The sequence below is a fragment of the Charadrius vociferus genome, unplaced genomic scaffold (genome assembly GCF_000708025.1).
Source record: "Charadrius vociferus isolate BGI_N301 unplaced genomic scaffold, ASM70802v2 scaffold436, whole genome shotgun sequence".
Classification (NCBI taxonomy): domain Eukaryota; kingdom Metazoa; phylum Chordata; class Aves; order Charadriiformes; family Charadriidae; genus Charadrius; species Charadrius vociferus.
This window is the reverse complement of record NW_009649187.1, coordinates 985,244-999,738: the sequence shown is the minus strand read 5'-3', so window position 1 is coordinate 999,738 and position 14,495 is coordinate 985,244. Positions and strand designations below refer to the sequence as shown.

At 36.8% G+C, this 14,495-nt stretch overlaps 1 protein-coding gene across 1 annotated transcript in view; it reads left to right on the top strand.

Moving 5' to 3' along the window:
* IDE (insulin-degrading enzyme) overlaps positions 1–6,043 on the top strand; it is a 58,948-nt gene extending 52,905 nt beyond the window's left edge. Inside the window, exons 22-25 of the mRNA XM_009888788.1 lie at positions 550–611; positions 2,169–2,241; positions 4,241–4,308; positions 5,372–6,043. Of these exons, the coding sequence (XP_009887090.1) occupies positions 550–611; positions 2,169–2,241; positions 4,241–4,308; positions 5,372–5,467 (299 nt within the window). The 3' untranslated portion in view covers positions 5,468–6,043. The remainder of the gene's footprint in view (positions 1–549; positions 612–2,168; positions 2,242–4,240; positions 4,309–5,371) is intronic.
* Positions 6,044–14,495: the final 8,452 nt, after the last annotated feature.

Sequence of the window (14,495 nt, the reverse complement as noted above, 5' to 3'; positions counted from 1 at the left end):
CAATGATATTACATGATTAGTTCATTGCAATTTGATTTATACAAAGTGATGTAGCCACTGAGACACATTGTCCCCAGATATCTTAAAGGTGATTATTCCTTAACAGGTATGATGTAGGCACTGTTCCTTACATTTATTTAAAAGTACATCCTGCCAAAGTACATCCTACTATCCTGTTTCCTAGCTGTGAATAAAAGGCACCTATAATCAGTCTGCATTAGAAATATGTAACATTCATTTGAGACAATGTACGGAAGTAGGCGTATCTTTTTTAGCTACTGAATAACATACAGTGCAATCAGTATTCTCCAAACGTGCATTTTTTTACTAAGTCCAATCAAATGGACTTACTGAAGTATAATTTTCTGCCAAGTTTCCAATGACACTTTTAGTGATGTAAGTATTAGCTTGAAAGTTAACAATGAAAAGCGTATCATTTGCAGTCAATTACAGTATCTGAATTTGAAAGAAAAATTCTTTGAATAAGTAGCATGCTAATAACAAGCTATGATTTGCAGACTTGTTCTAATTTGTACTATTGTTGTGCAGATAACATTGAAGTGGCTTATCTAAAGACCTTGACCAAGGATGATATTATACAGTTCTACAAGGTAAGTTAGTCATGTAGTTAAAATGTTACTTGGAAAGAGATGTAGATATAACTGGATATTATGTGTGTGAACTATGAAAGCATACACTTATCCCTGTTTTAGGTAGATGATATGATTGATGCAGATACCTTAATAATTTTGTTTCCTGAATCTTACTTAGTTTAATGGCAGCTAGCATACTGCAAAAATTGTGGCGAAGGATTGGGTTTTGTCGTGTGGGGTTTTTTTTTGTCTTAGCAGCTCCTATTCTCTTGTCGCATTTATCTTTTCTGAATAAAATATGCTGCTCTGTGACCAAGCTTGGCCAAAATTGCAAATTTGTTCTTTTATTTTCTTTTCTTCAACCAGTAAATAATTCAGCTTATGTTGTGTGTGTGAATTGTGAAGGAAACATATTTTTAAAGCTTTGTTCACTGTAAATCAACTTTTTTTTTCTTCCTCTCATAGTTAGGCAGAACAAAGGATCAGCATAATGATGCCATAATTGTAATTGCAACTCAGCATTAAGTTGCTAGCTAGCTATCTAATAGAAGCAATTGAAATACTAGGGGTCATCCTGTTCCCCATCCCATCCACTGTCCCGTCCTGTGTCCATCCTCCCCCCCCCCAATAAATTTGGCCTCATTCTTTCTGTTTTGTAACAAATTTCATAGGCAATGATAAGTCACGATATTGCAAAGCGTACATATTATTTTATTACTTACGGAGCAGCTAATTGCTCAGGGAATACTTTGAAAAATGATGTTGATGTATGTCTTTGCAACTTATTATTGGATGGGAAATTTTTTGCCCATCGAAAAGCATGGGTATGTGTCTCTCTGTGTTCTTTTTTTCTCTTTGGGGGGGGCAGTGTCTTTCAAAATGGTTTCTCTTTTTCACTATCCAAGGTCATTTTTACATTACTGTCTCTTTTTGAGATTTAGTCCTGATGCTTAAAAGTGGTTATTATTTACATGGCACAGTGCTAATACCTGTTTTGTTTGTTTGGGTCTTTTTAAAAGTATGATAGCATGGGTGAAGATATGCAGCAAATACAAACTTAGTAAATGGAATTTCAATAGTTGTTGTTTAATAAATGATAACTTGAACACGTATCCTTCTGGTTTTGTGGGAATCTATGCTATTTTGCTTATGCTAATGATACATGATTATCTAGTACTCCAGAACAGAAATCACTGGCTAGATTGGTGAGCTACTCCAGCTGAGTTTAATAATTGTGTTCAGGGTGATATGCTTCCAGGAGGCTGCCAGGGATTGAAAATTCTGCGGAGATTTTAGGCTGCATTCCTGATACTATGATAGTTAATGGCTGAATTCCTATTACTTCCAGTTTTTCTGAGTCCGAAACAGTACATGAATTTCTTAACTTGATTCTAAAATAATTCAAAGTACTATATGGATGACTTTTCATAATATTTGAAGGGACATCCCAAAATTAATCCCTCATTTTAAACTTTAAATTAAAATTTAAATTCTCTCATTCTTTTACTGTTTTTATAAATACAATGTCTGAGTGATACTTCCCTCACCTGAAGGACTTGATGCTTTTTACTGTAGGTGCTGTTGGCAATAGATGCTCCCAGAAGACACAAGGTATCGGTACATGTCCTTGCAAGGGAAATGGATTCCTGTAAGTATTGTGCTGAATATTGTATTTAATCAAGTCCTGTTTAAGCAAGTCATAGTTAAAGACAGGCATGTTATGTGATACAAATACGCTATAAGAAAAACTCAGCTCTGGACATTATAGAAAAACTCAGCTCTGGAGATTATTTACCTTTCAGAGGAAAAAGTATTTCCTTTTACAGGTTTTCTTCACATGGCTGCTTCAGATTTTCTGATTGATGTTTGTGGCCACGTTCTTCAGCCATTCTGAACTATACTGATTAAAACAATATATCTTAAAATAGCACTTCGTTTTTCAATAGGATATTTTAAAACAAACGTAAAACTCTAATAGTCCTACAGGGAAAAACAAAATCAGGATTTGCAGTTATCAATGCACTGTGGGTTTGGTTTTTTTTCTGACAAGCAATGAATGTCCACAATTTTATCCAAGCACTCTCAAAGGAAATTAAAAACCAACAAAAAAAAACGCAAAACACAACCCCAAAACAAAACCCACAACCCTCTGGGAATGTCAAAGTAAGCTTGAAAAAGTCAAAGAATCGAAGTTTATTTAGGTTTTATTTTCAAATAATCTAGATCAGCTGTGCATTATAAACTGTTGTTCCATTTTAGAATTCAAGAAGGAAAAGGTTGAATGCATTTCTGGTTAATAGAAATAAACTGAGAGGAAAAACTTCTATGTTGTTTTGTGCGGATATTTCACCAGTTTATACTGGACTTCAATTCCAACATGTGACTGGTTGCAAAATCAAGAATATTAAAGGCTTGTCTGTAGACCAGAAAGGAGCAGATAGCTGCGTGCCTGTCATGAAACTCCTTCCAGTCTCAGAATGATTTTTATGGTATCATGGAAACTGTCACTCTGCATCTGAGTAACAAAGACTTCCTTCAAAGTATCTTTCCAGTTTTCATGACTAATCATTGCTAAATAGAAGTAGCTCTAAGACTTTTCATATCTATAGAAAACTTAAAAATGTAGTAATTACATTTCCAGAGTGGTTTATTGTTTGCTTGGGATGGTACCTTCTCAAGGCAAGGGTGAGCATGGGAGACAGCCTAAGGAGTAGTTACCCTTACAGATATTATAGCAAGGTATTCTCTCCATATACTCCCCAGCCCTAAACCATTTAATCTGGCATGTGGCCTCTCTTTCGCCATGAAAGAGAAATCGTGACTTCAGTGCATTTCCCATGAGTCCAAATGAGCATTCTTCCAAGTGCAGGTGCCCATCCTCTAGAGAATAACACAAAGGAGGAAGGCTGAAAAGCTTCCCAGAGAGAACTCTTCCTCCTGGAGGCAGACACACCATTTTCTCTGAGAGTGGAAAAGAATTGGAAGCTCTAGAGTAGAGATCAGGGATTTTAGGAGGGGGACGAACTTGAACTCCCAGGGCGAAGGTTAAGGTTGAAATTTGAGTATGGAGGTAGAAGGGAGGTTTAAGGAATTTAAGACTAGAAGTTCTTATGGAAAAGTGGATTGGATGCAGGAAGAAGTTTAGGGGGGACTGGAGTAGGGTATGCATGGGGACAGGCTGGGAAGACTAGGGGTTGCTATCCAGAATTTTGGTACCTGGAGTAACCCCCCACACCTCCACAGGCATGTCCTTACTAAAAGATGTGCTGTTGTTGCATTGCTCTGGTTGCATATACCACTGGCATTTACTACTGTTCTCATAATTTGTATTGCAAAAAAGTTTTAAGTATTCATTGATCAGTAGATGAGCAATTTTTATTTCTACCTTCTCTTTTATGTGTAAGTAAAATGAATAAAAAACACTGCCTCAGCACATGTTTTCAAGTCAAATCATGGATTAAGCTCTATGTATTTCTAACCAGAGCCATGGAGTAGAAAAGCAGAATGTTCAGAAAGTCTTATTTAAAGATACTTAAAAATCAATAACCTATGCTTTATATAGATACCTGTCTTATAAGAGAAAACAGTTTATTATGTAAAAGGTATTGATTAAATTATGGTACTGAATTAATTTTGATGTTAAATAGGCCCTGTTGTTGGAGAATTTCCATGCCAAAATGATGTGAACTTGGCACCAGCACCACCACTACCACAGGTAAAAAGAAACAACACATCAGAAACAACAAAAAAAATCCCAGGCTGTAGTGTTAATATGAAAGCTTAGTATCATTAAGTATAAGTTTATAGGGAGAAACAAACTTTTTAAGTGTGCCCTGTTACCTTTGTTCCTTCTATTCCATTGAAATGAAAACTAATAGTAGTTAACTCTACTGAGTATCTACACTATGGAGTAAAATACAGATTCTTATTGTCTGAAAATACTGATTGTATATGATCAGATGTATCAAGTGCCAAGAGAAAGATGCATATGCATCAACAAACTTACCGTCTTTGTTTAAAAAAAAAGCCCAAAACCCCAAACCACCTGGTTATTGTCTTAAAGCCTAAAATATTAATGCACATTCCTGTTAATGTGTAACCTGTTGAAGAAGCAATTTGACAAATTCTGTTCGTATAAGTATTACAGATTTCACTGTGTAGTTACATATGATAGCAATGGGCTCTGACTGGACCTTAAATGAATTTTCTTGAAGGATGGTAATGTTTGTCCCAATAGATAATTAACTTTTCATGATGCAGTAGTAGATCTGTGTTCTTATTCAGTCCTTACAGGTGAAATAATCACCATGGGTGGAAATATCTCTGTGAATTATATGTGGATATGTTAGCCATTATGACTGAAATATTAAAAAGTTACTTTGTTACTGCAACGAAAAATAATAGCTCATTGAATTACTATTTTTATGATCTTACCTCTGATATTCAAAGGATGAGTGGGATGTTCTGAAGTAGAATTTGTAAATGAAAAGATAAGCTCTGCATTTACTACAGTTCCTGCTATTATTAGTAATGCAATTACTGCATTATAGCTATTGTTTTCAATTATCTAGAATAAATATGAAACCATATATTTCATAAGAAATAACGCTATCTTTTGGGTGATCCTGTAATCATGAAATGTGAATTACTAATATTGTAGAAAAGAGCAAGAAAAAATGTGTTTATATGTAGCTGTAGCAAAAGTTAAAAAGAAAAGCGAGGAATTTCTCACTTTAAAGATATTGAGCAGACCTTTTCTTGCGTACGCTTCTTTGCAGCCAAGTGTGATTGAAAATATGACAGAATTCAAGCGCAGTCTGCCACTTTTTCCACTGGTGAAACCACATATCAATTTCATGGCTGCAAAACTGTGAAGAACCCCAATGGATGAAGAAATGCAAATGATCAGTACTGACGTGGTTTCAGGGGACTTCATGATGAACAAAATTATTAAAGATCATTAGGATAAATGGTTCTGTCCGTTATGAAAGTCCCGAACTCCTTCTTGGTTCATTTGACATTAGCTGTGTGTTAGGGATAGAGAGTATATAAAAATCAGTTGTGGTCATGTGTCATTTATATTACAGACAACCTGTTGAAAACCAAAATCAACTGAAACAATAATAATAATAATAAAAAAACTTGTAGATGCAGTATATTTTTAAAATAGTACATCCCTTCAAATTTTCATTTTGATAAAAAAACCCTCCAGAGCAAACAAAATTGCTTGAAATACCCTTGTTACTCCCGAAAAACACCATTTAGTATCCCAATAATTATTATTGGGGGCTGGAGGGGGTGAGAAAAGTAGGTCCTTTTTGGGATGGGGTCAACAATTTTTCTTAAAAATAGAGACTTTCACATTTTTTTGAAGTGACATGTTGAATGATACTTTTTTAATTGATCCTTAATGCAACCAACATATTTTCTATTTAAGTTTTATGAAGACCAGTGGGGGGTGGAAAAAAGGAAATTTGACAAGACAGTAGTAAGTGAGAGAATTGTCTTAATGAGAATAATTGAAGATATGGGCATGATTTTAATCTTTCTATACAAATTTGGGGACATTTTATATTAAAGCTAGTAAAATGCTGGAAACACTTTAATAGTGCATCTTATTGTTGTTATGAAAAGCGTTGTCCCAGTCTCTTGATACTGTCGACATCCTGTTCAGTTTTTCAGTGTTACTGTGAATTGTTTCCATTTGGTATGTAACAGACTTTATTTGGTGTCATTTTTTGTTCTCAGTTGCACAGGTACTGATGGAGAACTCAGTCTATTTTGCATCATTTGTTGTGTTAGGTCTCAGTCCAGCAAAGTACTAGTGCAAATAACTTTAAGCACGTGGTAGTTCTTGACTCAAGAACAAGTGAATGTCAAATGTGGGCCCTGTGTAACGAATCAGATGCATCATTGTTCTGATCCATCTGTGTGGGTCCTTCTTGTCCTTCAGGAAGGCATTTGGGACAGTGCAGTACTGGGTGTGCAGTACTGCTGTAGCACGGGCTGTGGTTCAGGTTACATCACAAAGTGTTTGTTCCGACTTCTTTTAAGAAGGCTGTGCAAAACCCAGAAGGATCTGAATTATGCTGAAATACTATATGTATATATATTCCACAATTTAGTAAAATGGTAAAGTAAGAGATGGTGTCTAATCATCACCACTTTTAAGGAATTCTGTAGAGCGATCTTGTGCTTGGGATAGTCCCCAAATAGAAAAAGGTAAGGGAGCATCTTACTAATCACGAAGTTCTCCTACCTGTTTAATGCACAAAATTGATTGTAATTATTCAGACAGCATAGAGTATGCAAAGCACTGAAGATACAGATTCTGCTCATCAGGGGTGTTATTGAGAGTTTGCTGCTTATTAAAAGTACCTGAAACTAAGGCCCTGATGTGAGATGTATGTTGTCATGCATCAGAATCCTGATGTGTGCAATGCGGTGGTTCTTGTCATTGAATCAATGTTCTTTCTTACACTGGCTCTGAAGCCAAATTAAATGAGTACTTGACAGGGTGAGGGCCTTAAGTTGTGTTTATCTGAGAGTCTCTTCTAATTGCATAACGACAGTGTATCTAAAAGTTGTTTTAAAGGTTAACAGTACATGTTTCAACATCTTTTTAATAAATTTGATGATAGTTTGTGATGTAACCTGTTGCCAAGGAAGGCCACTAGCATTTTTTTGTAGCCTGCAGAAGAAAAAATTAAACATAATGTAAGCAAAACCAGTAAAGGTGTCTCTGTTCACATTTTTCATGGATCCTTCACATAAAATGGGCTGTTTACCCTTTTGCATTTCCCTTTTGTTTATAGTTTTCCTTTAGTAAAAGTACTTGTATTATATATATTAAAAGTTTTGACAACATATTATAAAAATATATATTTTGGGATTTAGTATTTAAACATACCACTCCTACGGTGAATAAAATGAAATGGCTTCTATTGTGTGTAAAAAATAAATAGAGAGATATATATTCATGGAAGTACTATCAACTCTAATTTTAACAAATTATATAAGGAAATTGGAATAGCAGTGTATTTAACACAAGCTCACAAATCATGGTTTCCAGAGGAAAAAAAAGTAGAATTTTAAAATTCTGTGACTGGATGTGGAAACCCATGTAGTTTTCCAGCAGCTCTTAATTGCTTTTAAGTGTTCTCCAGCATTTTACAGTTTCTGAGTTTGATATAGCAGTAAATTTTGATAAACTCAGGCATACTAATGGGTTCATTTTAATGGATCCAAAGCTGCAGTGTCTACAAGCAATAAAAAACTACCTAGAATACACTGTAATTCAATTTTAGTGCTTGTTAATTAGTTTATGTAAGAAACCATAAATTATTATTACATAACTGTAATTTTTGCAAGTGCTATTTTAAGCAGTTGATGTGGAATTGGGTGCATGTGACACAGCCAGTATGACAGAGTGCTAGAGTTATTCTGTTTACAATAAACAATCTGAATTTAATGTTTGGAGTTCTTAATTTGTTTCATTTTAATTTTTTGCATACTGGTAATGTTACATCTATCAGTCTGTGCATGTTTTTCGTTGTACGTTAGTTGTGATTTTCTGCTGTCCAGTTGCTTGGACTAGTTAGACTGAATAGCATTGCTGGAGAAGCGTTCCCAGTCACTTCTAGGGAAGTTTCAGAGAACTTCCCCGTATGGCATCCCATGCCTTTTATGTAGATCCACCTCTGTTGCTCTCTGAGTGTATGAAAACTTAGTAATATAAAGGTAGAAATATTTGCACAAGACAGGATTTTAATTATCCAAGGTGAACTTGTAAATTCAAAGCACTGCTGCAGCCAGGCTGAATTGTGCCTAGTACAGCTTTACGGTGTTGCTTTTGAAAAATTGCTTTCCCCGGTCATTTTCTTTGTTTTATGCACACCAAAAGACTACGTTTTGAAAGGTTAGGAGTAAGTGTGGTTGTCAGAACAGTAAAAAGTGTCAATTCTGAATTCTTGACAGCACAAAGATGCAAATCAGCAGGCACTTCTGCTGTTCTAATGGGGCTCTTTAAAGTATTATCTGGCAGTTAGCAACACTAAAAGAGACAGGTTTTGTCCTTGGCATTGGGAAGTGCGGTTGGTACTTTCAATGGAGAAATAAAATCCCTGCAACCCACCTGGAAAATTATTTGTCCCCAGTATCAGGGCTTGCTTTCTCTACTCCCAGTCTAATCCCATTGGTGTAAATCTTGACTCAGTGGCATTACTGTCTTCTGCAAAAAATCAAGCTATCCAAATTTACCTCGACTGTTACTGCTAGCCGTTACTGCTTATTCAGAATATAGTTTAAGATTGGACATGAACAGCCCTTACTGATCATGTGTTCCACAGTGTAATCATAATGTGTGGAGAAAGCATTACGCACCTTTTTAACTTCATTTATTATTTTCTAGCTCGTGTTTTAACACAAGGTCAGCAGAATTTTAGTTTATCTTCTCTCTACATATACCTGGTTAGTCTGCTGTTGCTGTGGGTCTGCTGTAAAGTGAAAAATTGTTATCTTCTACACCCGTTCTTCGTATGTTTTTTCCATATCTTTTCAATAGCTGACCATTGAACTGGTAAGGTCATCTACAGTGCTGCCTGGGTCTTTCCCTTGAGCTGATACCTAATTTGATGTTCAAATCCAACTCTGAAATACTTTGTTTTCAAACCTGTTTTTAGTATTGTTGCTGCATGCTGCACAACACAAGGCACCTCTGTGCTATTTTAAAGGGAGAGCAGAAACTCAGGCATCTTTCTTACCTTGTATGTAATTTCAAAAGGAGCCTGGCCTATGCAGATTCTGCTGAAAGGCTTTTATTTGAAACATTTCAGAGTCTGCTTACCATGCAAAGTTATACTATGTGCTGTCGGTGGAATATAACGCTAATAGTATGTGAAATCTGAATTGCAATTCAAACGAAGGAGGTGTGTGTAAAGCCAACAGCCCAGCAGAATGGGAGATGTCACAATTAAACCAACTTATTTGAACTCAAGCATCTAAACGGAATTTAAGATTGAAAATGTTTATGGCTTCTTAAACTAATATTTCTAAGCCAGCCCAAGGCTGTTAACTAAAATTGCCGCGTTAATGGCTGTAGACAGCACACTGCTGAGCATTTGCCGCTGTTAACTTTTAGACCTCCCTCTTTAGTGATGCAATGTAAATTTCAGAATTAAATTTCTTGACTATTTGTGCAACAGATGAGGGGAGATACACAGCTCCAAACGGACTTCAGGTTACTGGTGCACTGAGCGAGGAAGTGACCAGGCTTAGCCAGTGGGAAACTAGTGAGAGGCATCGAAGTTCTAACTCCTACATCTTTGTGAGGATTCACCACCACCTTACTATGTGTTAGTCGTACTTCCTTCTGCTTCAGATTTTCATTGCAGCTTTTCACTGGCTGCTCAGCTTCCCTTGCAAGAAGGGGAGCAAGGAATCATGGTACTTTTCTAGCGACTGCCAAAGATACATAAGCTTTTCACTGGAGCAGCAGCTGGAACTCAGGATCCCCTTCTAACCCTCCCCTCCACCTGGACACAGAACTGAGTGTCCCATGGTACGTGTGAGCTCATGCATGCACATATTCTGGTGGTGATTGCTTATGCTATAAAATTATAACAAGTTCGACAGAAGGGAATGGGAAGGTCCCCAACCTACATTACTAACCTCCTGGGAAGTGGGAAAAATAGGCTAGAGAAAATTCTAATAGAAGGTGGAAATGAAGTTGATTTTTTGGTAACTTGCACTAACCGCTGCCTTGAAGCATAGAAGAACATGCTTTTGCTGTGAAGTCTGTTGTAAAGGATGAACTCCTGTGATGGGAGAGATAGAAGACCTGCTGTGAATTCCAGGGAGGTGTAGGAGATCAATACTAATGCATTTTACATGGTTAAGGCTGAGTCATTTCAGAGCATGTGCAAAAATGGTATTGTATTCTGGGATACCAGATGTAGAAAATGTGGGTGTATACAAATCTTAGTGAAAGCTGAGACTGGGCTTTGAAGATGTAAATTTTGGATGCCTTTTAATGGACAGAGGTCTTAAAAATTTGCTAAATAGTATTGAAGTGATAAGGCAACATTGGAACTGGTTCAAAACACCAGAAATCAGTAAACATTTCACAGCAATAGTGCTCAAAAATAGTTCACTTGATATTTTTCAAACTTTTCAACTTGCTTTGGAATGAAGTAAGTTTAGCAGGACAGGTTTCAACCCAAATGATTATTTGCGCTTGTGTGTAAAAGCCAAGGAAGATCACAACAGATTAGTGCCCATCACTGCTCTGGAGTTAGTAAGCTGTCAAACAGTTGAACATTTCCCCACTTTATCTTTTTGTCATTACAGTAACTTTTAACCCGCTAAGACTTGTGCATTCCAACCCTTCTGCAGTACCGGGGGGGAGAATGGAAGGGGGAGTGTTTCTCATGACCACTTACAGCAACTAAAGTTCTGTGTTTCAACTGGGAGATACCAGTATCATTCACTGGCACATAACTGTAATGGTGAAGCTTCAGGAACATGAAAAAAATCTGTGCAGATAATTCTCCTGTTCACAGATTTGATTAATCCTAATTACCAGATAAAACTGTAGAAAGATAAAGTAATTGTGACAATTCTGCAGCATCAAGTGTATTTTAGGAACACAGGAATCTGTATGTATAACTGGATCTGGCATCTCCACAAGCTGATTGTTTAGTTCTGATACTCTTTGTGTCATCTTCAAAGGCAGAGATGTCCACTGTTCATCTCGCATTGCGTCACGTCTCTGACCAAGGTGAGATGAGCAGATACTCCCATTGTCACATCAGCCAAAAGTGTCATTGAAGTCCTGTTAGCACTGGCATGCACTGGGTGTGGGCTGCATGTGTGTTCTAGAATATTTTTTCCTGTGATTAGAACTTCTCTTCTAATCATGGCAAGCGTTAGCCGTAAAATTATACGAAGATGGCATCTACAGTATGTCTAAGCCTGGAGAGCCACACTGGACTGCTGCTGAAGCTCAGCAAAGCGGGAGATTTAAGCAAGTAGAACTATTTCAGAACTAATTTGGAAACAGGTGCTACTCAACCACAGCAGGATACTGATCTGCTGTTGTATGCACAATAGGATTTTTACTGCTGTGAATAATCTAATAAAAAATGTACCTTATGCAGCCTTTTCCTGAAGGTAAGCATATTTGAGTGGAATAGCTTGTAGGCTTTCTGTAACTTGAAGAATGCATATACAAACAATGCTTGTAGTTTCGATTTTCCACTTGAATTTAAATGTCAGTAATCAGTAGTTTAAAGATGTTACAAATGTGAAAGTACAAAAGATTGTATTAAGCTTAATGTATACAAAATGTAAGTGTGAGCTGGGGTGCTTGCCCACACTAAGAGCCACTTAATAAAAATAATGTTGAAATGGAAGATAATGCATATGAGTTGAAAGCAACTAGTTGCATGCCATTTTGCACTTCTTGTCTAATAATCATGTCTTATCTGTCACGTCATTGTGTATGAATTATACATTCCTGTGAAAAAGGGTCGTGTTATGTCTGTAAACTACCACTGCACAACTGTGGCACTGTATAGCTGGTAATATGTATTAGGCTTTTTTAAATGTTGAATTGAGTAATTAAGAGTGAATACAAGCCCTTATTTTCAGAACAACTTGCAGTGTCTGAACAGCCTAAGTTTCTTTGAGCTTTGAAAGCAACAGAATAAAAGGTAGCTGAATCTCTCATTAATTTTATTAACTCTATATTCTCTACTAAACACACAAAAAAGGCAGTTGAGATAATCTGGAGATTAAGCACTAACTAAATACTTAAGCTGGCCTGACAACTGGAGTAAATGTGTTGCCCTGTAGTATGTTGGTAGATCTAGATTATAAAATATGTGTATCTTACAATGGTTTTGGCATAAAAGTTTGACTAGTCATTTAAAATTATATTAAATAATGTTGGAATAGTTTAACAGTCCCAGAAGTCTTGTAGCATTCATGTTTTGTTTTTTTTTTCTTTAATTTGATATCCAGATTTTTAGGGTCTCAGCCTTGTATAGAAAGAACATTAAACAGAGTCCTGTAGTTTCCTATCTTGTTGGAGTGAGCTTTAATTTAGCAAAGGTAATACAGAGATCTGTTACAAAGATGCTGGAGGAGCTGCCTTGCTATTCCCCATACACCATGCAAGCACAAAGGTAACTTAAAGCCCAAGATAATGTATACCTACATTTGTAAAGTATGCATTTGCAATGTAATTAACCTATAATTTTTTCTTAAGCTAAAGTAAATAATACATCTTCCAAAACTGTGTGGAAATATCTAATATATCTGGTTGTCCAGCAGCTCAGGAAGAGGTAATTGTTCAGAAAATGGACTGCAACACAGGATCAAAACCGAGTGTAGATTTATGTGTGTGATTAAAGAAGACTATAAGGGATAGCACAATCAGTAAGTTTAAACTGTTTTACTTAATCTGTTGGTAATTACTGGTTCATTGAAAATGCTGAGGTGCCCTCACGGGTGATAGGAGAAATGTGCTGGCAGCAGCGTGCGGAGCGCTGGCAGACTGTTATTGCAGGGGAGAGAGGGCACAGTCTGGAGAGATGTAATGCAAACAGATAGCACTACAGTGTGCACAGACCAACAGCAGCTCTTTGATATAAAAAGCTGCATTTGTAACGTTTCTTCCTGGTTCTGAAAGTATGAATGGCTAAAGGTAGCAGGAGCGGAGCGCGATCCCTTCTGTTGTGGCCCCTGGATGTCTTGGGCAAACAGCAAAGCTCTCTTCTTGGGCAGCAGCTGCACCACACCGCATCTCCTTACTCAACAGTCTTCCCTTGGGCTCAATTTAATATTAAGTGTTACTGCCTTTTCCTTGTCAGAAAGGAAGTTTAATTATATTTTCTCTTAGTGCACTAATTAGTGCTATTTCCAGCCAGTTACCTGTGCCTCCAGGTAATGGCTATGCATATGTATTTGAAATTACCTGTCACATCTGGTCCCTCATCTTCGGGGGTGTTTTATTTATGGTGATCTGAGACAGGACCTAAAGGTTGATTTTTATTTATTTTTTCTTCCTTGTGGGGGTGAGGGTGTGGTGTCCCTTGTTGAGTCTGGCACTTACCGAAATTTTTTTTTTACCTGGAAAAGTCAAGTAGAAGTGGCTTAACTGACAGTAAATATCAAACTCTTTAGAGCTATTTATACAGTAGTAAATTTAAGAGGAGGATTGTATGCTTAATTTGCAGAGGAATGTAGTCATGCATATTCAATAATTACTCCCTACTGTTTGACCAGGTTGGGGTAAGGGAAGACCAGGAAAGGAAGAGTTGGGTTTGGGATTTTTTTTTTGGTTTGGGGTTTTTGGGGGTGTGTTGGTGGTTTTTTATTGTTTTTTTTTCCTTAGGTTTTCCTTCTGTTTCAAAATTAAATTTGCTATGCAAGAAAAAAGATCAAATTTCATAGCTTAATTTGTAGAGTGTCAAATTTTTAAGCTGGTACCTTTTAATTTTTATAACGTAAAGTTTAACTTTCACTGCTTGGAAAACAGCATATAGTTCAGAATAAAAATGTCAGCTTAAGAGTCGCTATGAAATGAGAAGCTTTCATGGTATCTTTCCTTCACGCCGTAATTAAAATTCTTCTTGGTGCTATATGGTACAATATTTGCCATTACTCCCTGTAACAATGTCAAGCATCTGGTCTGTTATGCATGGAAATTATTTTCTTCGTTCCGCTGAGGAAAATCCTGTTTGTACCATTCTAGGGGTTAAAAACCTGAAGAGAACTGAGAAAATAAATCACTTTTTAAATCGTAGCAATGGCCCAGATGTCTGTTTTTATAAGCTTTTTCCTCGTCGCCGCCGCCATTTGCTGCCGCCCTCACCCATAGGGGGCCCCAGCGGCGGCAGC